Below are 23,598 nucleotides of genomic sequence, written 5' to 3'. Positions count from 1 at the left end.
TATACATAAATACAGTGAAATAGTGTTCTAATGGGAAATGTGAAGACCAGCAGATTAAGATAGTTCAAAAGAACTAAGTGTTTTCTGGGATATTAGAACCCTGGTGGAAAAACATAAAACAAAATGAAAATGCTACAGGATAATGTATTATAACCTTGCTGTTAACAAATACATTGAATTATATAAAAGATAATTGGGGAAAAGATTATTTGCTTAATAAAAGGATTCATAATGGTATCCTTTTAAATAGCAAGCTCTCTCTTAGTTAATTTATAGTCTAGTTGACGGACTACTTCATTGGCACAAGTAATCATAATAGTAAATATGTGATTAATAATGTAAGAGAGATTCAAGCAAATTGAGTCAGGGAAACCAGTTAAGAGGCTAAATTTATCCTATGCTAAACTGATGATAGTAATGTACTTTGTTAGTCGTATTATTGTTTTTCAGTAGAGCTGAAGAAAGTTTTATAACTCACTGAGCATTATTTGATATCCAAACCCTGATGAAGAATTTGTAATATTGTGAGGTAGCTTGCTGATCATTTGGTTGATTCCTTGCAGTTGTTGTTGTTTTTTTGGCCATTTTTTCTTCCAAGATGGTTTATAAAAAAAAGAAAAAAAATTGAGAGCTACTGAAATGGTTAGCATTTCCAGTGGTGATAGAGAGGATCCTAAATGTCCCTTGTAGTGTCCTTAAAGAAATTATATGCTTTTCATCCTCAGAAGGGAGGTAAGACTGGCCTGGTTAATTGTTCATTCACCCATTAAGGCCTTTCATGAACTTTTGTTGTATTTGAAACACACCGAGGGTGTATTGATGTCTTAATGAGTAATTATTTATCACTATTAGAACTTTAAGAATAATGAACTCTTGAACCAGAATTTGTTTTGGAATTTATCTATGTATTCCTTGATACTTATTTTCTGAGTTGTATAATTTTAGAAAAAAGATAGCATATTATATTCTGTATAGTAACTTGGTAACTTGTATTGTACTATACTGTATTGTATTATAACATGACAAGATACCCTGGATTCTGCCTGCTAGGGGCTTACCAATTAATTTTGATATGTCTTGAGACAAGTTTTCATTTTTTTGTTTTTTTCTTTAGTTATCTTTTAAATAGGTGTAACTTTTCTTTCTTAGGTGCGAGGATATAAAATTTTCCTTGGTTTGTTCCCTCATGAAGTAGCTGATGTGCAGCCTGTAATAGATATGTTTATAAATCAGAATCCTAAAGACCATGAAGTAAGTGTGCTATGAAGTAAGTGTGCTTATAACTGTTGAAGTAATGTAAAACAGTTTAGCAAGTGACGGCAAGGGAAATCTATATTGAAATATCGAAAACACACTACTTGCTACAATAAATTATGATTTCCCCTCTCCCACTTCTCATGATGACTTACTCTTTCCTCTGAAGTTTAAACTGTTTCTTAATTTTTAAATTAAAATTTGTTTTTTCATGCATTGTAGTCAGGGTTTTTTTAGATTAACAATACCTTTAAATTTTGTTTAGTCTCTTTAAAATGTTACCCAAATTTCTCCTTGCTGTCCCTATTTCATACTTTTTGTGAGTTATTTTCCATATCTTTCTACAGTGGGTGCTTCTTATGTTTAGTGAATTTTTGAAGGATATAACCTTTTTTTATGATTCTAAAACCTACTTTTTAAGAATTCTGTTCTGACATCTTAATCCAATGAACTGATACTTTTGGGAAGAAAAATCACACCTCGTTGTTGAATGGAATGACAGCACTTGAAACCTATGTTTGCAAATGCTTCTTTTCTTATTTTCTGAGATTGTCCCCCTCTCCATTTCTATTCTCTGTTTTTTCTCCTTGATTTCAAAAGTCCTGGTCTTGTTTCACTTTGCTTCTTTACTTTGATATTAAAAAAAAAAAGTTGCTCTTGTAGTATTGTTCATCAGTGAGCCTCATTTGGCAGATTGTGATCTACCTTTTTACTATTAATCCAGATTAAGGGATCAGATTCCTTAAATGCTATAAACTCCAGACAAGTAAAGATTACTACTTTTATCTTGAGTTTTTCCCTCCTGTCTATATAGTTCTGCCAGTTTAGGAATCTGGATCAAAAATTCAGGACTGTTGATCCCTTCTTAGTTAGTATTTTTCCTCAACACTGTGATTTTATCTTTGGGATTTTGATATTAGCTGATACTATCATGTATTGTACTTATTTTGAAGTTAAAACCTTTTTTTTTTTTTGGACTTTATTTCTATTAAATTAGTTTTTATTGTTTTCCCTTTGAGCTTGAAATTGTTGAACCTCTTTTCTCTAATGGGGCACATAGGTAGTTCATTGGATAAAGTGCTGGACCTGGAGTCAGGAACACTCAAATGCAAATTTGGCCTTAGATAATTAGCTGTGTGACCTGAGCAAGTCACTAACCCTGTTTGCCTCAGTTTACTCATCTGTAAAATGAGTTAAAGAAGGAAATGGCAAGTCATTCCAGTATCTTTGCCAAGAAAATAGGGTCATGAATAGTAGGATACGACTTAAATGACTGAATAACAAACACTACAACTTTCTTTAGTATATAGAGGCTATTGGATTATCAATTTTATGAAATTAAAAAAAATAGATTTTCAGAATCAGAGAGCTTAGAGGTCGATACTTATTTTACAAATGAGGAAATTGAGACTTGAAAAGGTATGTGACTTGCCCAAGGACACACAACTAAACTAGTTGGTGATAGGATATAAAGGAGGATATAAAGGTCTCCTCCTGTCCAAGGGCTTTTTCCCACCATAAAAATTTCTAATATTATCAATACAAATGCATTTCTTTTGTAGTTGAGAGTATGAAATAAATATCCCTCTTGCTTCTGTCTGCTGAATTGGGCACAGTCATTAATTTTAGGATGACCTTACCCCTTTTGGTTTGATGATGGCTGAGGATGGTTAGGAATCACATTAGAGGGATTGTTAAGGAACCAAGAGGTTGGAAAGAGGATTAACGGTAAGGGTTGTTGAGATATAGAAAGCTAGGACGCAGATGAAGAAGGCAGGTATGTTTCACAGTGGCTAGAGTGCTGGTTTCTTGGAGTTAGTAAAATTAAATTAAAATCTTAGCCATAGTCTTTTCCTAGGTAAGTTGCTTACCCTAAGTCTGCCTTAGTTTCCTCCTCTGTAAAATGGAGATGATAATACCTACCTCCCACGGTTGTTGTGAGTATAAAATGAGATATTGTAAAGTGCTTGGCAATATAAATGCTAAATATTATTATTACTATAATTATGATAATTTTTGAGTCTAGTGGTAGGAGATAGGAGGGGAAGTGGCAATGTTTCAAGTAATAGAAAAAAATATTCAAGATAAGTATTGCCTATCTAAGGTATTTTCTTTTTCTTTCTTTTTTTTAAGCAATCGGGGTTAAGTAACTTGCTCAAGGTTACGCGGCCAGTTATTTCTGGGTGTGGTGCTGAGTGCCTGAGCCCGGGATTCGATCTCCAGGTCGTCCCAACGCTGGGGGCCAGTGCTCTTACTTGCTGAGCCACCTGGCCATCCCTAAGCAATTGGGGTTAAGTAACTTGCTCAAGGTTACACGGCCAGGTGTTTCTGGGTGGATGCTAAGTGTCTGAGCCTGGATTCGAACCCCCAGGGTCATCCCGACACTGGGGCGGTGCTCTTACTCGCTGTGCTACCTGGCCGTCCCTATCTAAGGTATTTTCATTAGTCAGGGAATGAACAAAGAAACAATACTTTATATAGTAGTTCTACGTAATAGATTTCTGCTTTGGTCCCTTTTCGTGTAAGTTACTTTCTGTAACAAAATAACTTGCTTATATGTTTGCTTTGTATTGAGATGGTGTTCTTTAGCATTTATCATCTATGGCACTCTAGCTGTCTGAACAAGTCCCACTTAAATCTGCTAAATCAGAGCACGGAATCAAAGTACAGACAGAGTCAGGAACACATAAACACACACGGACACACATGCACAGGATCTAGGACCAGGGATTTAGCCAAAGACACATAGAACATGGATGGCTGTATGTGTAATAAGAAACTGCTATTTCAAACTGGAATTCAAAGAATTTTTTATAATTCTTTAATTTATCAAGAAGCATAGGATGTTGATTATTTCAGCATTAGGTTCTTCAAACTACAACTGATATCAAATAATTTATAAGAAATTCCTGACATCATAGAGTCTTAGGATCATAAATTTAATTTTGCAAGGGACCTTAGAAGTTATCAAATCCATCCTCATTTTATAGATGATGAAACTGAGCTTTATAGAAGTTAAGTGACTTGCCTGTGGTCACAGAGTTAGTGTCTGAGGCAGAATTTGAACCTAGGTCTTACTGACTCAGAGTCCAGTGCTTTGCACACTACAATGTATTTGTAGCAGTATTCAGTAACAGTTGATTAGGGATAGGTGATCAAGACAAAGATGGGAAGGGCATATACTCTATAGGAACTGGGTAGGGATAATTTTTCAATGTATAGATGCATTTTCTTATTAGGAAAATAATCGAATTCTTCTCAGTTGTTCAAGATGCCAAAGTGTCCCATTAGAGTTTGCCTTAAGAATGTAATATAGGGGGTGGCTAGGTGGTGCAGTGAATAGAGCACTGGCCCTGGAGTCAAGAGGACGGGAGTTCAAATCTGGCCTCCGACATTTAACACTTGCTAGCCACGTGACCTTGGGCAAGTCACTTAATCCCAATTGCCCTGCCTTCCCCCCCTAGAAAGCAAAAAAAAAAAGTAATATAGAAGATAATTTCATTGTTTTAAAAAAGAGATCATTTCCCTACAAACATGAGTTTGTCCTTTCATTAGTCCCTTCTATCCTTTATGGCTAATATCCTATACCTCTTTTATAACTTCTCAATTTTTTTTGGGGGGGGCTTTTTGGAGGGCAATTGGGGTTAAGTAACTTGCTCAAGTTTACATGGCTAGTTTTTTTGTGTGGGTGTTAAGTGTCTGAGGCTGGAACCAAACTCGGGTCCTCCTGACTCCGGGGCCAGTGCTTTATTCACTGTGCCACCTAGCCACCCCAACTTCTCTATTTTTTAAAAACTAATTTTTTTATTGATTTTTTTTGTCTTTTACCATATATATGTATGTATATTTATATATATTTTACCATGTGTCTCTTGCCATAAATTCCCCCAGTTTCCTTCTCCCAGAGAGCCATCCCATATAATAAACAATTTCTTCAAGACAAAAAAGGAGAAAAAAAATAGGAAAAAAAACAACATAGCTAATCAGTATATCAAAAAAGTCTGAAGGTATGTGAAATCTACAGTACTTTAGACATCTTTCTTCCACAAAGGTTTGGGATGTGAGTGTCATCTCATATATTTTCTTTCAAACCACGGTTTTTTTTTTATAATTTTGTAACATTTATTTTTGATATTTTTTTTTGTGGTTGTATAACTTCTCCCTTTCATAGTCAGATTCTTAGGAAGATATACATACTTTGTGCTTACATTTCCTCACCAACTGTTTAGGAATATGAAATTCCAAAGTTACAATCCATCTCTTAACTGCAAAATCTAATTTTTTTTTGCCTCAGTCTGTATTGTACTTTACCTTTCTATTAGTTTTGAGGTTGTTGACTAATCTTTCTTTTCTTGCTTTCTGTAACATTGTTTCCTCTTGGTGGTTCTTATACTTATCACACAACTCATTTTATATTGCTGAATCTTTATCCATGTAATGCCCACTAATTTAGGGTGTCTTTCAAGGCTCTGTCCTGAATTGTCTTCTCTTTTTTTCTGTAGACATTCTTACTTGGTGATCTCATTTGTCTTCATTTGGAACTGAATGTCCAAAACAGGACTTGTTATTTTTCCCCACCAAACTCACTTTTCTTCTCAGTTTCCCTTTTACTTTTAGGGGTTTGTTGAACCTTCATCCTTCTAGAAACTAAGGTTTAGAGCATTGGTGTTATCCTTTTTTCATCTTCCACAACATCCCTCATGTCTGTTTTCTCTCTACTCATACACCATAATGCTAGTTCAGACTCTTATCACTTTGTATTTAGACTGTCCCAGTAACTCACTGATTAATTTCTATCTCTCTAGTCTCTTTTCACTCCAGTTCATCCTCCACAGTACAAGTTTGACCTTGTAGCTCCCCTTCTCAATAAACTCTAGTGGCCTGAGGGCAAATTCTGTATTTGCTTTTCCTTAGCATACCCAACACATAGCAGTCTCTGGTACAAAGTAATCACTTAATAAATGCTTTTTGGTTAAGTAATTCCCTCACTACTTATGTTTTCTTAATTGTCAAGTCTTCCTGACTACCTACAAGCCTTTGCTTATATAGTCTTCTTTCTCTCTACTTAAACACAAATATTGCCCTTGTTTATGCTCTCCTCCTGGACTATTGGAACAATCTCGTAATTGGCCTTCCTGTTTCTAGTTTCTTTTCTTTCCAGTCCATCTTCTACACAGTTGTAAAATTTATACTGGCAAGACACATAGGTCTGATTATGTCACTCTTCTCAAAGCTCTTTAGTGTTTTGCTTGTAGAGCAGAATACAACTGTTTTAGCTAAGTATTTAAAGCTCTTCACATTCTGACATCAATTTACTTTAAAAAGAGATGTTTTGATATGCTGAACTTGATTGATGTCAGCAAACATGAGCATTTTCTTATACAAAGAAGAGTGGGGAAAGAGAATTGCACATAACACCATTAATCTCCACCATATATGCTCTCCCCTTTCTCTTTTATAAATACAATATAGTAATTTACATGTACAGATATATATATGTGTGCATATATACATATATATGTGTGTACATATGTAATACAATTCAACATGGGTTCCAAAGTTTGTATTTCCTTATGAACTACCATCTGTTCTCTTTTGTGCCTTTTTAAAATTACTCTATTTGTTCTTTTTTTGGCATTACTATTACTACATCACTTCCCATTCTCATTTCTTCTCCTTCCATACCCTTAGAAGTCCCTCTTTTGTAATCAGTAAGTAATAAGTAAAATAAGTCCTTACATTGATCGTGCCTGAAAAAAATGTCTCATACTACACATCTTGATCATCACCTCTCAAGAAGTGTGAAACATTGTTTATCAACAATCATCTGGAATTTTGATTGATCATTTGCATTGATTAGTATTCTTATGTATTTAAAAGTTTTTTAAAAAATTTTAATTAATTTTTTAGTTTTCAGCATTCATTTCTACAAGATTTTGAGTTATAATTTTTTCTCCTCATCTTTCCCCAACCCCAAAATAGCAAGCCTACTGAATACCCCTTCCCCCAATCTGTTCTCCCCCATGAGCCCCAGCCCCCTATCTAGTAGGGCAAGATGGGTTTCTATACCCCAGTGCCTCTATATCTTATTTCCTGGTTACATGTAAAAAAAAAAAAACCAACAAATTTTTTTTTAAACATTTGTTTTTAAAACTTTGAGTTCCAGATTTTTTCCCTTCTTCCCTCCTCATTCACCCCCACTGGGAAGATAAACAATTCAATATAGGTTGTACATGTGTAGTTACCCAAATCATTTCCATAATCGTTATATTGTGAAAGACTAGTTATATTTCCCTCCATCCTATCCTGACCCCCACTTATTCTGTTTTCTCCTTTGACCCTATTCCTTTTCAAAAATGTTTGCTTCTAACTACCCTTTCCCCCAATCTACCCTCCTTTCTATCATCCCTCCTCTTATCCCCCACCTCCTATTTTCCTGTAGGGTAAGATACCCAATTGAGTGTGTTCTTCCCTCCTTAGGCCAAATTCAATGAGAATCAGGTTGTCCCATTCCCTTTCACTTCCCTACTCTTCCCCTCCATTGTAACAGTTTTCTCTTGCCTCTTTTATATGAGATAATTTACCCTAATCTATTTCTCCCTTTCTCCTCCCAATTCCTCTCTCACCTCGTAATTTTATTTTTTAGATATCATCCCTTCATATTCAACTCATCCTGTGCCCTCTGTGTATACATGAACATAGATATGCCCATGCTCACATACATATTTATATCCACATATACCTTCCTATACATACATATATATGTATATATACATATGTATACATATATATTCCCTTCAACTATCCTTATACTGAGAAAATCTTATGAGTTACGATTATTGTTTTTCCCTGTAGGAATGTAAAAAGTTCAACTTTAATAAGTTCCTTACGATTTCTTTTTCCTGTTTACCTTCTCATGCTTCTCTTGCTTTTTGTATTTGAAAGTCAAATTTTCTGTTCAGCTCTGGTTTTTTCATCAAGAATGCTTGAAAGTGGGGGTGGCTAGGTGGCGCAGTGAGTAGAGTGTCAGCCTCGAATCAGGAGGACCCGAGTTTGGTTCCGGCCTCAGACACTTAACACCCACACAAAAATACTAGCTGTGTAACCTTGAGCAAGTTACTTAACCCCAATTGCCTTCCAAAAAGCAAAAAAAAAAAAAGAATGTTTGAAAATCCTCTATTTCATTGCATGACCATATTTTCCCCTGTAGCATTATACTCAGTTTTGCTGGGTTTTAGTCCTAGCTCCTTTGACCTCTAAAATATCATATTCCAAGACCTTGATCCCTTAATATAGAAGCTGCTAGGTCTTGTGTTATCCTGCTTGTGTTTCCTCAGTACTCAAATGTACTTCCTGACTGCTTGGCAGTATTTTCTTCTTGACCTGGGAACTCTGGAATTTGGCTATAACATTCCTAGGAGTTTTCTTTTTGGGATCTTTTTCAAGAGGTGATTGGTAAATTCTTTCAATTTCTATTTTGCCCTCTGGTTGTAGAATATCAGGGCAATTTTGCTTGTTAATTTCTTGCAAGATTGTGTCTAGGCTCCTTTTTTGATCATTGCTTTCAGGTAGTCCAATAATTTTTAAATTATCTCTCCTGGATCTATATTCCAGGTCAGTGGTTTTTGCAGTAAGATATTTCACATTGCTTTCTGTTTTTTCATTTGTTTGGATCTGTTTTATAGTATCTTGATTTCTCATAAAGTCATTAGTTTCCAATTGCTCCAATCTAATTTTGAAGTAGTTATTCTTTTTAGTGAGTTTTTGAAATTCCTTTTCTATCTGGCAAATTTGTCTTTTTAAGGCATTCTTTTCCTTACTGGCTTTTTGGGCCACTTTTGCCATTTGAGTTAGTCTAATTTTTAAGGTGTTATTTTCTTCAGTGTATTTTTGGGTCTCCTTTAGCAGGCTGTTGACTCTCTTTTCATGATTTTCTAGCATCATTCTCATTTCTCAGCACAATTTTTCCTCCACTTCTCTTACTTGATTTTTAAAATCCTTATTGAACTCCTCCATGGCTTGTAAGCAGTTCATATTTTTTTCTTGGAGGCTTTTGATGCAGGAGTTCTGACTTTGCTGTCTTCCTCCCTTTCCATACCTTGATCCTTTTTGTTCCCAAAAAAGGAATCTATGATTTGTTTGTACTTCCTCTGCTTGCTCATATTGCCAGCCAATTACTTGACTTTTGAGCTCTTTGTCACTGTACAGCTCTGCTTCCAGAATGGAGAGAGCTTTTCCCCCAGATCACTGGGGTTTTTGCAGCTGCTGGAGCTCTTAGTTGGGTGCTCTCTCCTGCAGCCCCGACAAACTCTGTCTGACTCACTGCCCACACACCCCAGGACTACCACCCAAGACCACAGTCCAGATCCAAACAGGTTAAAGCAAGAGTGATTACCCTCTGAAAGGTCACTTGGTCCCCCTGCTATCTGCAGGCCAGGAGCTCCTTAGGCAGCCACTCGGTGGGTCTGCTGCTTCTCGCCCTGGGGGCAGGGGCTAGACTTCTTCTGTCCCCTCCTGTTCCAACAGAGTTCTACACTGACCTTTTACTTTGTATTTGGCATTTGTGGGTTGAGAAGTCTGGAGACAGCTATAGCTGGTAGTGATTTACTCTCCTAAAGTCTGCTCAGACTGCTCCCGGCTGCTGGTTGGGGTGGCCCAGGGGCCGGAACCGCACAGCTGATGTGTGACTGTGCTTGGCTTCCAGCCCAGTGAGATAGACCTTTCCTGTCAGCCTTCCTTCAGCGGGAAATTTGTTTCTCTCTGTGTCTTTGTGGTTTCTGTAGCTCTAAAGTTTGTTTAGAGTCATTTTTTTACATGTATTGGAAGTGATTGGAGTGGGAGCTCATGCCAAGTTTGTGCTTCTACTCATCCAGCTTGGCTCCATCCCCCAAGTTTGTTTTTTCTTTATAGTATTGTAGTCATTGTATACATAGTTAACTAGTTCTGTTCACTTCATTGTATTAGTTCATATCAGTCTTTCTAGATTTCTTCAAGTCTGTTCTTTTTATAATTTTTTACAGTACAATAGTGTTCCTTTACTTTTTATTTTATTTTATTTTTTGCTTTTTAGAGGAGGTAAGGTGGTAGAGCAATTGGGGTTAAGTATCTTGCCCAAGGTCACACGGCTAGTAAGTGTTAAGTGTCTGAGGTCAGGTTTGAATTCAGGTTGTCCTGACTCTAGGGCCAGTGCTCTATTCACTGTGCCACCTAGCAGCTCCATGTTCCTTTACTTTCTTTTTTTTTTGGAGGGCAGTTGGGGTTAAGTGACCTGCCCAAGGTCACACCGCTAGTGAGTGTTAAGTGTCTGAGGCCGGATTTGAACTCGGGTCCTCTTGACTCCAGGGCCGGTGCTCTACTCACTTTGCCACCCAGCCGCCCCTATTCCTTTACTTTCATATAACATAGTTCAGCTATTCCTAAATTGATGGGTATCTCCTTTTGTTCCTAGTTACTTGGTATAACAAAAAGTGCCAAAATTATAATTATTTTTTTACAGCTGCATCCTTTCCATCTTTCTTTGATCTCTTTGGGAGTTTATACCTAGTAGTGATATTTCTAGGTCAAATGATTTGTATAGTTTAGTGATTCTTGATATAGTTCTAAATTGTTTTTCAGTATTCATTGCTTTATGTGTATTATATATATTATTATGTATTAATATTATATTTTATGACATGTAATTATATCTAATATAAATATAATATATTGTTTATATATTATTTATTATATATAAACATAATATATTATATATAAACAATATGTAATATAATAATATATAGTGTATATTATATAATATATTTAATAATATTATGTATATGTATTAATGTTCCTATTCTCTCAAATCCCTTCCAACAATTATCATTTTCCTTTTTTTAATTATTGCCAATCTGCTAGTTGTTAGTAGAAGCTCAGTGTTGTCATAATGTGCATTTCCCTATTAATGATTTGGATCATTCTTTTTTGGAGGGGGGAAGGCAGGGCAATTGGGGTTAAGTAACTTGTCCAAGATCACATAGCTAATAAGTGTCAAGTGTCTTGACAATGGATTTGAACTCAGGTCTTCCTGACTCCAGGGCCAGTACAACACCTAGCTCCTCTGGAGCATTTTTCATAGTACTTTCTAGTCTACTTTTTCAAAATTATTTCACATTATTCTCATTCATATACTCTATTTTATTTATCCCTGTATGTATGGTAACCTTATTAAGAATACTGTGGTCTTGTTTTTTATCTTAATTGCTTCTTAATTATTTTCTGCTTAAGTAAGTTGTCATATCTTGTATTTAGTTCATTTTTTTTCTCTCTTAGACTTGGGAAACTCGATATGTGCTTTTGCTGTGGCTTTCTGTAACCTGCTTAATTCCTTTTGATCTTTCACGTCTTGATGGAAATCTCACCTCTGAATGTGGGGAGGCTCGTACATCTACAATGGACCGTATACTCCAAATAGCGGAAGTAAATATTTTATCTTTAATAATTGTTGGTTCCTTTTTTATATTTAAGATATTTTAGCATGTAGTAAAACTGTGTTATACGCATTACATTCTTTTAACCTATATATATTCTCTTTCTCTCCAGACTGAAGCTATTTTTTTTTCTCAGCACAGGGAAAACTTCATTGAGAGTAGTTTTATTTGTGCAATTCATAAAGTTTTTACTATATAAAATTAAAAATTTTAATTTACCTTTTTATTAATCTTTAAAGGGTCAGGATCTCAACAATTAGCCAAGCAAATTAGTAGTGATAACTATTTCAGAGGGAATATTTAAACTACTTAGATGGGTAGTCAGAGGCTATACAAGCATTTTAGTAACATTTTAATAATCTTTTCTATATAATTTCATATGCTCTTCAGAATGATTAAAGGAATTCAAAGCTTTACAATCCAGTGAATGTTTGCTTGTCTTCCTATAGCCATACCAAAAATGAGACTATAGCTTTTTATGAAAGACTCCTCAAATACTTTAAAGCATAATTTACATATAAATAATAGACACAAATTTATAGAAGTAAAATGCTATAACAAAAAAATTACAAGTTCTTAAAAGTCATTAAAGTAAATATGATAAAGAGATTGACTAATGGATATGGAATCAGTAATGGTGAAGTAGACGGGACTTAGACTCAGGGAGATCTGAGTTTGAATCCACATCAGGTACTTCTTAGTTGTGTGACCCTGTACAAGTCATTTAACTTTTTTCAGTCTGTTTCTTCATTTGTAATATGGAGATAGTAGAACCTACCTTACTGGGTTATGAGGATCAAATGAGATTAAATGTTCTTTATAAATAGTAGCTGTTTTTAGCTATTCTGTTATATAGTAAATATTTGCCTGTTTCCCAGTGATTAAAAGTACAGCCTACCAAATGGTGGTAATTAGTCTCAGTCTTGCTGTAGCATCTTTTAGAAACCAGAAGTTTGTGCATCTTTTGGAATTTGGAAGTCTGCTTATTAGCTCCTAGTTCTTGGAAGGACTGGTAAGTATACTTTGACTCAGAGGTTTAAAGTCAAATTGTGTTTGATTGTTTTCCATTTATCATAAGTATTAATTGTGTGGCTATTTCCATCTTTTTGCCCAAATGATTATTGATAAATGATTTCTTTCATTTTCTAGTCCTACTTGGTTGTCAGTGATAAGGCTCGGGATGCAGCTGCTGTCCTTATTTCCAAGTAAGTCAGCCTTACTATTGCTAGCATCCTCAGTCAGTTGATACATATACAATATATGTCAAGGACCTGCGATTTCTTCTCTATGGGAGTTTCCTCTATTAGAACTGATTGTATCACATCTAGTCCTAGACAGGCCTCTGAGACCTAGAGAAAATTAAATGATTTACCAGTGGACAAGTGTCTGAGGAAGGATTTGAACCTAGATTCAGTATTCTATCTTCTATTTCATGCTACTTCTTATATGTACTATATCAAACAGTAAAGCCTCACTAATTTAAACTAGTTATCAGTGAGCCTGAAAGAGCTAGTTTACTCATCAGAGGACTTGTTTCTTTTTGGAATATTGTTCTTAGTTGAAACTGTCAATTCAAATAAATGTCTGACTTGGTCATCAGCACCCTCCAAAACAAGGGAGTATTATGTACCTATACCCCCTAAAGCTGAGCAGTACTGTCTGCACAGGGCTGTGTCAGCTTTATAAATAAATTTACCTTTTCTTTAATAAGGAATGCCTTTTACAGAAAACAAACAGAAAACTTCAAATGACAGCTTCTGTGTCAGGGAATGGGATACATAATGATATACAGTAGTGCCACCTAGTGGAAAGAAACGTCGCTATCTACCCTTTAAAAAAAGTTACAAACAGCTGGACTTTCTCATTGGTGAAAAACTATTTCTGTAGTTTTGCAGACATATGATGACACACAAAAAGAAGAAAATTCCCCCGTCATTCTGTGTACAACTAATTTGTGTCTTTTTATTTATTTAAAGTTTTAAAAAATTATTCCAAAGGGGCAGGTAGGTGGCGCAGTGGAGCACCACCTCTGGAGTCAGGAGAACCTGAGTTCAAAGCTGGCCTCAGACACTTAACATTTACTAGCCATGTGACCTTGGGCAAGTCACTTAACCCCAATTGCCTTGCCTTTCCCCTCTCTAAAAAGAAAAAAAAAGTGTATATTGAACTTAATATGGTGAAAGAAATGTACCTTTTGCAAGAGCATGACCCTTTCTGAACTTTTCTTGTTTTTTTTTTTTTTTGTTGCTGTTAGTTATTTTGTTTTTTTGTTCCTGTTAGTCATTATTTTTATGTAGTTGTAGACAGGGTATGTATACATTGTTAATTCAGATCTTTTTTTGGTTTCTTATATTTTATTTTTAAGAAATTTTTTTTCCATTAGATGTAAAAACAATTTTTAACATTTGGTTTTAAAAATTTTGAATTCAGATACTTTTTATTTAAAAGAAAAGTTTTATTTTTTTGAAATTACATGTAAGATATTTTTTAACATTAATTTTTAAAAATTTAATTCAGATTTCTTGATCTGAGCATTGTATTAGTATCAGCCTGTTTCATAGATTATAGGATTAGAGAATTTTATAATTGGTATGGGTTTATTCAAGATCATCTAATGCAGGGCTCAACTTGCTGGATAACATGTCACATAGGAGTATAGAAATTTAATTTTCTTTTCTTTTTTTAAATTTAATTTTCTTACTTGATATTTTTGTCATAATCTCCTGGAATTGTAGAAGTGAATATAATATAGCTCCTTAACAGAAGGGCCTGTTTGATTTTTGGCTTTTTATCCCTAGTGCCTGGTACCATGCCTGGTACAGAGCAGGCAATATTAATTAATTAAATGTTAATTGATTAATCTTTTCATTTTTGTACTTTACTATTGTGATACCTTGAAAAGAAGAAGGTTAAATTAGAGAATGATACTGTTTACTTTGGTTCACATTGGGAGCTTCTTGAACTTCTTAGCTGCCAATGTACCTATCCGGGCTTCAACTGTGCATTTAAACTAGAGTCAAACTTGAAGGGTAGGAAGGACAGTTAGTCATCATTGCTTCTGCTGGTTCATTGTATGAGGTATCCTGGTTGGATGTCCTTAGCTCTTGATTTTGAGCCTTTCTAGAGAAAGACTTTGAAAAGTTGTTAGTCTAATTTGATTAAAGATTTAGAATTAGTGCTCTACAGCCTGGATATGACTAGCTTTCTTCCATTGTTACTCCCTTTCATTTTTCCTTGAACTTTGAAAGTCTCCTAGATTTCAAAGCAAATTTGTTAAGTCCTAATCTAGTCCAACCTCATTATGTTACATTTGACAAATTCAGTAAGCATTTATGAATTGTTTCCTGTATACTAGACTGCTAGGCATGGAGGATATGAAGACAGAAGCAAAACAGTACTAGACTCCATTGAGCTTACATTTTATGGTGGAGTTACACAACATGAAAAAGCTGAAGCCCATTAAAATCCCTGAAATTACACAATTAATTTTAGACAAAGCTAGATCTAGAACTCTGTTCTTTTGATGTCTGATCTGACGCTTTTTTTGCTATTCCCTATTTCTTTGTTCTTTTGTGTTCCCAAATGATCAGTTTTGGCCCCAGAGGACCTGTATCCCAGCTCTGCTAAATGTTAACTGGATGATCTTAAGCAAATCATTTAACCTCTTTGGGTCTTAATTTCCTGATCTGTATAGTAAAATAATTTTACTAGATGATCTTTGAAGTTTTTTTTAGAGCTAAATATGTGGTCCTGAGAGTCATTTCTTTTTAATCTTTTAGTATGAGGATTTAAAAGACTTCTTCCTAGCACTTGTAGGTTTTGAACCCCATATCAGCTATATTCAGTATTTGGTTTCTTGTGGTATTATATTGTTTCCAAGATCCCTTTGTTTTCTTAACATTAAGAAAAAGGATTTAGTGTTACTGGCAGATTAATTTTACTAATTCAAAGATGATGGTATTCCTTTGCTTAAGAACCTATAAATTGGAATTCACCACCCTTGTTAAACTGATCACACCCTTCTAGTGTGATGAGATAGAAAAAGAACTGTATATAGATTCCAGAACATAAAGGTTTGAATTCCAGTTTTGCTATTTACAATGTGACATTTGGCAAATCACTTAATATCTCCAAGCCTCAGTTTCCTTACATATAAAATGAGGTTTATATGAACTCTTAAGATCCCTTTTAGCTCCAAATCAATGATATTTGGATATAATTATGTATACTGACCAGTTAGAACAAAGATAAAATCTGCTAATCTATCAACAAATGTGTATTATGCTTTTAACTATGTGCTGTGCTAAGTGCTGGAGATACAAAAATAAAAAGAAAGTTTCTTCTCTCAAGGAGCTTACATTTTGCCAGGGGAGAAATTTTATAAGTATCTATAAATGTATGTGTGTGTGAATTTATATATATTTATATGTGCACGTATATGTAAACTGTGTACAAAAATAAATATATGAAAAACAAGATAAATTTTTGGTTTTGGTGGGAGGAAGACACTAATACCTGGGCAATCAGAAAAGGCTTCATGTACAAAACATAAAATTATTTTAATAGTGGGTGTGTTGATTTCTTGCTGTGGTATCACAATGATTATATTTCAAATATGTAGTTGACCAGACCTTTCAGGTTTGTATCCTGGTATTTTCTAAGACTTTTGTATGATGCATACCAAAAGTGCCTCATTTTGTAATTTTTAGAAGACCATTATAGCAATTCATAGTTTATATTTTGATGGAATTAAAAAAAAAGATGGTATATGTATGAAGATTAAGGAAAGTATATGTAGATCACAGTTTAAAACCTGTAGATACCTCAGAGATCATCTAATCCAACCCTCTCATTTTACAAATAAAGAAAATATGTGTCTGAGAGACTATTTGCCCCAAGTTAGAGTCAGAATTTAAATTTAGGTCCCCTGATTTCAAATCCCATACTGTTTTTTTTCTATCATACTATATTATCTCACAAGAAAAATAAGACTTGTTAGATTGTTTTAATTACAGAAATCTAAGTCTGCTCTGACTTGGTGCCTCTTAAATGGTGTGAAATTTGGTATCAAAACCTTAGTTAGGAATTTTAGTGCCTGTGTATTTGCCTAAGTTAATTTGATCACTGTAGCATACACCAAAGGGTAGAAGGAACTTTAAAGGAGACTGCTCTAGTCTTCTCATTTTATAAATGAGGAAACTAAGGGGTAGGAGATCAGGTATCTTTAGACAGGCATTAGAGCTAGGATTTGAACCCAGGTCTTCTCACTCCAAAGTGAGACCTATAACAAAAAAACTCAAAACTTTTTGTAAGATTTCCCTTTAGGGGTTGTAGGTAGTTTAGATATTTAGTTAGAAAGAAGTAGAAAGTTGATTCCTTTGGTGAGTGATAACTTGGAATGTTGTATTACTTGACAGGTTTATTACACGTCCTGATGTCAAACAGAAGAAGATGGCAGACTTCTTGGATTGGACCCTTTCCACATTGTCAAAGTCTTCCTTCCAGACTATGGAGGGGACTGTTATAATGGATGGCATGTTACAAGCCCTGGTAATTATCTTTTTCATCTTGCAAAAATTTTACCAGTTGTCTTTAATTATAAAACTATAGGGTTCTGTATAACAAAGTTTAAAAGTCTATCAGTTGTGACTTAAGTCTGTCTTTGATTCAGGTTATATTTCAGGTACTTACAATGCTAAGTTATTATTCTGGTTAATAGTTAGTAATGTCCAGCTGTAGAAAATATAGGAGATTGAGAGTATACTGAATCTGAACTGACCCTATTGTATAACCCAGATGTCAGCTTCTTGCCAGATGTCAGCTTCTTGTTTTGCTTTAAATTTTAATTATTTCAGTTTTTAGATTGTTTTTGATTCTAGATTAACAGGAATTAGCTATATTTCCAAGTTCTAGTGCATGCCTCATATAAAAATGCTTTGTTAATTTAAAGGAATTCCTTACAATTCTATGAATGCTTTGTTAATTTAATCAATACAAATTCTTTACAATTCTATGAGGTGATTGTATTAGTCACTCTACATTGGAAGAGTGGAAGAGAAGAGCCCTATTGAAGCTTGCTTTTTTCAGTTCTTTGGCTTATCATCACTGATAGTCAATCTTCAGTTCATGGGATCATTCATTTCAAAAGCATTTATTAAGCATCCATTGTGTATCACCTACTGTGCTAAGTAATGGAGCTTTAAAGAAAAAAAAGCAATCACTGCTCTCAAGGAGCTTATGCTTTTCTAGGGTAAAACCACATATACACAGATGAGTAAATGCAAAAGATAAAGTAACTATAATATAATATGTGGAGGGGAGAATGGTCACAACTAAGAGTATGAGGAAGATGAACATATTGTAGGAGTTGTTACTAGAGCTATGTGAAAGGAGTCAAGGAGTATAGCAGGAGGTGGGGGAGAATAGTCTAGGCATGAGAGACAGTATATTCAAAGGTGTAGGGTTGGGAGATTGAATAGAGAGATAGAAGGTTCCTTAGCAGTAATTTAGCTCAATCCTCTCATTTGATTGAGATTCATTGAGGTTCAGAGAGGCTAAATAACGAAATCAAGACCACATAGGAAATAAATAGCAAAACTGGCATTTCAATCCAGGTTCTCTGATTCCAAATCTAGTACCCTTTTCAGTCTGCCAAATGTCTCCTCAAATTGTAGATAAAATTAGTGTGTTAAAAGGATAAGAGGCTGTCTAGAAAATGAGATTAGATACCATGCTGTACATTACATTTACATTTTTAAATTAGGAATTACAGGAAATAATGGTTAGGGTGCTATTTCTCTGTTGTAGCACCTTGGCAAGCAAGAGGACAAGATAATTTAATATGTTTCATCTTGATAGTTATTTTGTTTGTATTGCATTTTGCTTAATTTTCATATTAATTTGGCTTTAAAACTACCAATTCTGCCCTATCTGCACGATAGAAATTGCCCTTAGTAGTGAAGCAGAGTTAATGAATAATCAAACCTAATAACTAAACTTAATTTTTTTTTTCCAATTTTCAAATGTTTTATTAACTTCTCATTTACATCATTCATTTCCTCCAGATTTTGAGTTACAAATTTTCTCCCCTTTTTTACCCTACCACCTCCCCAAAATAGCAGTCTCACAGGATATCCCCTCTTTCAATCTGCTCTCTCCCATATCTTCTCCCATACCCCCTTCTACTTTTCCAGTAGGGCATGGTGGATCTCTATGCCCCAGTGCCTGTATATTTTATTTCCCAATGACATGTAAAATAGTATTAATAATAGTGTGTATATATGTGTATATATATATATATATATGTTTTTTAAAAATTTGATTTTAAAACTTTGAATTCCAGATTCATTCCCTTCCTCCTTTGTCACCCACCATTACTGGGAAGATAAGCAGTTCAATATAGGTTGTACATGTGTAGCTAATGCAAAACATTAACAGAGTAGATATATTGTAAAAGACTGAATATATTTCCCTCCCTCCTATCCCACCTCCCACTTGTTCTATTCTCTACTTTGATCCCATCCCTCTTCAAAAGTGGGTGCTTCCAACTTCCCTCCCCTCAGCCTGCCCTCCCTTCCATCATCCCTCCTCTCATCCCCTTCCCCCCTACTCTCCTGTAGGGTGAGATACCCTATTTAGTGTGTATTTCATTCCCTCCCCGAGCCAAATTCAATGGGAATAAGTTTGACCCATTCCCTTTTGCCTTCCTATTCTTCCCCTCCATTGTAACCATTTTCCCTTGCCTCTTCTATATGAGATAGTTTACCCCATTCTGTCTTTCCCCATCTCCTCTCATTATATTCCTCTCTCACCTCTTGATTTCACCTTTTAAGTATCATCTCTTCCTATTAAATTGGTCCTGTGCCCTCTATCAATGTGTACCTGTAAACATATATACACACATTCACATATGTATTCATATGCCCGTATACCCTCCGATATAGACATATATATATATTTCTATTCCCTTCAACTATTTTCGTACTGAGAAAAGTTTCATCAGTTACAATTATCCTTTTTCCATGTAGGAATGTTAATAGTTCAACTTTGATAAGTTCCTTAGGATTTCTTTTCCCTGTTTACCTTCTCATGCTTCTCTTGCCTCTTGTATCTGAATGACAAATTTTCTATTCAACTCTGGTTTTTTCATCAAGAATGCTTGATCCACTGAATGGCCATATTTTCCCCTGTAACATGACACTTAGTTTTGCTGGGTAGGTGATTCTTGGTTTTAATCCCAGCTTCTTTGCCCTCCAGAATATCATATTCCAAGCCCTTTGATCCCTCAGTGTAGAAGCTGCCAGATCCTGGGTTATCCTGATTGTGTTTCCACAATATTCAAATTGTTTCTTCCTGGATGCTTGTAATATTCTCTCCTTGATCTGGGAATTTTGGAACCTGGCTATAACATTCCTAAGAGTTTTCTTTTTGGGATCTTTTTCAGGAGGTGATTGGTGGATTCTTTCAACCTCTATTTTGCCTAGTTCTAAAACATCAGGGCAGTTTTTTTTTTTTTTGAGAACTTACTGCAGTATGACTTCTAGGTTCTTACTTTGATCATGGCTTTCAGGTAGTCCAATAGTTTTTAAATTATCTCTCCTGGATCTATTTTCCAGGTCAGTGGTTTTTCCCATGAGATATTTCGCATTGCCTTCTATTCTTTCATTTGTTTGGATCTGTTTAACAGCTTCTTGACTTTTCATAAAGTCATTGGCTTCTATTTGTTCCACTCTAATTTTTAACGAATTAATTTCTTCAGTGAGATTTTGGACCTCCTTTTCCATTTAGCCAATTCTGCTTTTTAAGGCATTCATTGGCTTTTTGCCATTGGGTCTATTCTGTTTTTTAAGGTGTTATTTTGTTCAGTATTTTTGAGGGTCTCGTTTACCAAGCTGTTGATTCATTTTTCATGATTTTCTTGCCTCACTCTCATTTCTCTTCCCAGTTTTTCCTCTGCTTCTCTTATTTGATTTGCAAAATCCTTTTTGAGCTCTTCCATGGCCTGACACCAATGCATATTTTTCTTGGGGGCTTTGTATGTAGGAGTTTAAACTTTGTTGTCTTCTTCTGAGTGTGTGTTTTGATCTTCCTTGTCACTGAAGTAAATTTCTATAGTCAGAGTTTTTTTCCATTGTTAGCTCATTTTCCCAGCCTATGACTGCTTTTTAAACTCTTTGTTAAGGTAGAACTTTGCTTCCAGTGTGGAGAGCAAACTGTCCCAAGCTTTAAGAGTTTTGTGCAGCTGTTTTCAGAGATATTTCTAGAGACCTGTAAGTCTTCAGTACTTCCAACATGGTATGATCTAAGGAGAGGTCTTTACTCCTCTCCCAGCCTGTGCTCTGCTCTGTGAGCAACCACAATCACTCTTTTCTGTCCTGGGACAGTGAAGAGGGTTCCCTCTTGACTGTTGCTTCAGGCTCTGCTATGCTAGTGCTCTTCCTCACCCCAAGACTGCCACCCAGAACTGTGACCCATATTCAGTATGGACAAAACAACACAGTATTGCCTCAGTGCTAGCAAAGAGGCTGGTGTAATCTTCTTCTGACCAGTTATTTATTTATTTATTTTCTTTGAATTTATTTATTTATTTATTTTTAGTTTGTAACATTCAGTTCCACAATCCCTTAAGTTCCAAATTTTCTCCCGCTATCTCTCTTCCTCTCTACCCTCCCTCTACTCCATGGCATGCAATCAGATATAGGTTCTACAAATACCTTCCCATTAGACATTAGTCAAGTTGTAAAGAATTATAACCAATAGAGTGAACAATGAGAAAGAAGGAACCAAGCAGAACGAAAAAGAGAGAGCAAGTCATTTGCTTCACTCTGCATTCAGACTCTGTAATTTTTTCTTTGGATGTGGATAGCCCTTTCCATCATGAGTCTTTTGGAGTTGTCTTGTAGTGTTGCATTGCCGAGAGGAACCCCATTTATCAGAGTTCGTCATCACAGATACAATGTGTCTATAATTGTGTACAGTGTTCTCCTGGTTCTGCTTTCCTCATGCATCTTCAGTTTATCTCTCCAGGTTATTATGAAGTCTGTCTCCTCCTCATTTCTTATAGCACTATAGTATTCCGTTACATTCATATACCACAACTTGTTTAGCCATTCCCCAACTGATGGTCAGTCCCTTGATTTCCAGTTCTTTGCCACCACAAAAAGAGCTGCTATGAGTATTTTTGTACATATGTATCCTCTTCTCACTTGTATGATCTGTTTGAGATACAGCCCTATAAGGGTATGCACATTTTTAGCCCTTTGGACATAGTTCCAAATTGCTTTCCAGAATGATGGTTGGATCAGTTCACAACTCCACCAACAATACATTAGTGTTCCAATTTTTCCACATCCTCTCCAGTATTTCTCATTTTCCTGTTTTGTCATGTTAGCCAATCTGACCAGTGAGATGTAGTTCCTTAGAGTTGTTTTGATTTGCATTTCTCTAATCAGTAGTGATTCAGAACATTTTTTCATATGCTTATAGATATCTTGAATTTCTTCTCCTGACTACTGCCTGTTTATATCCTTTGACCATTTATCAACTGGGGAATGACTTGTATTCTTATAAATTTGGCTCTGTTCTCCATATATTTTAGAAATGAGGCCTTTATCAGAGACACTGATTGTAAAAGTTATTTCTCAATTTTCCACTTTCTTCCTAATCTTGGTTACATTGGCTTTGTTTATACAAAAACTTTTCTGTATTTTATTTTTTTATTTTTGGGTTCCTCAGTCCTTCCTTCTTTTCTTTAAAAACAAAAATTATTTATTTATTTTTAGTTTTCAGCATTCATTTCCACAAGATTTTGAGTTACAAATTTTTCTCCCCGTCTTTCCCCTGCCCCCACCCCAAAATAGCTAGCCTACTGAAAACCCCTTTCCCCAATCTGTTCTCTCTTATATCCTCCTCAATATGTACAAAAACTTTTCAGTTTAATGTAATCAAAATTATCCATTTTACATTTTGTAATGCTCTCTATCTTATTTGGTCAAAAACTCTTAACTTTTCCATAAATCAGGTAAACCATTCCTTGCTCTCCCATGTTGCTTATGGTTATCAGCCTTTCTATCTAGATCATGAACCCATTTAGACTTTATTTTGGTAAACGGTATAAAATATTGGTCGATGTCCAGTTTCTGCCATACTATTTTCCAGTAATTTTTTTTCTGATCAGTTATTTGACCCCCTTACTGTCTCCAGAAGTAGCCATTGCTACTGCTGTTGCTGATTCAGTCACTCCCAAGGCCTACACTTGGTATGCTGGGACCAGGGCTTTGTTGGTGTGGCCTGTACTGGACTGTACTTCCCTGTCACCTAGGTCTGATAAACCTTTCCTGCTGACCTTCTAATTTGTCTTTGGCATCTTTGGGCTGAGAAGCCTGGAAACTGCCACTGCTGACCCTGGTTCAGTTGCCTTGAGGCCTGTACTCCTTTCTCAGCCTGGTGCAACAGACCTTTCCTGCTGACCTGCCAAGTTGTCTTGGGCTGGAAATTTGCTTCACTTTGTATTTTTTGTGGGTGCTGCTGCTCCAGAATATGTTTAGAGTCTTTTTTTTTTAAAGGTATTTGGAGGGTTTTGTGGGAGAGCTCAGGTGAGTCGCTGCCTTTACTCTATCATCTTGGTTTTGCCTCCAATTTTTAATATTTAAAAAAATGTTTTTGACTTCTAAATTCTGTCCATTTGTCTCTCCTTCCCTTTCCCCCACTTTGAGATGGCAAACAATCCAGTATAGGTTGTACATGTAGTCATGTGAAACCTTTCTGTATTAGTCATTTTGGACAAGAAGATTCCAACAAAAAAGAAAGAGAGGGAAAAAATAGTATGTTTCAGTCTGTATTCAGACAGTATCAGTTCTTTGGAGGTGGATAGCATGCT

The 23,598-nt window shown here is 35.4% G+C and overlaps 1 protein-coding gene across 8 annotated transcripts in view; it reads left to right on the top strand.

Moving 5' to 3' along the window:
* Window positions 1-23,598, top strand: part of TBCD (tubulin folding cofactor D) — a 572,945-nt gene that overhangs the window by 13,728 nt on the left and 535,619 nt on the right. For 7 of the 8 annotated variants that reach the window (XM_069076616.1, XM_069076621.1, XM_069076618.1 and 4 more), the window contains 4 exons: window positions 1,150-1,251; window positions 11,563-11,709; window positions 12,870-12,925; window positions 17,138-17,270. In XM_069076616.1, coding sequence (XP_068932717.1) covers window positions 1,150-1,251; window positions 11,563-11,709; window positions 12,870-12,925; window positions 17,138-17,270 — 438 coding nt within the window. Of the gene's footprint in view, window positions 1-1,149; window positions 1,268-11,562; window positions 11,710-12,869; window positions 12,926-17,137; window positions 17,271-23,598 lie in introns of those variants that run through there. The other variant, XM_069076622.1, reaches the window with a different exon arrangement.

This window comes from Petaurus breviceps, unplaced genomic scaffold (assembly GCF_028583685.1).
Source record: "Petaurus breviceps papuanus isolate PSGF00001 unplaced genomic scaffold, PetGlider_PUasm1.0 90925, whole genome shotgun sequence".
NCBI classification, from domain to species: domain Eukaryota; kingdom Metazoa; phylum Chordata; class Mammalia; order Diprotodontia; family Petauridae; genus Petaurus; species Petaurus breviceps.
Note: the sequence above shows the minus strand (reverse complement) of the source record. Positions and strands in the feature narration are given on the sequence as shown.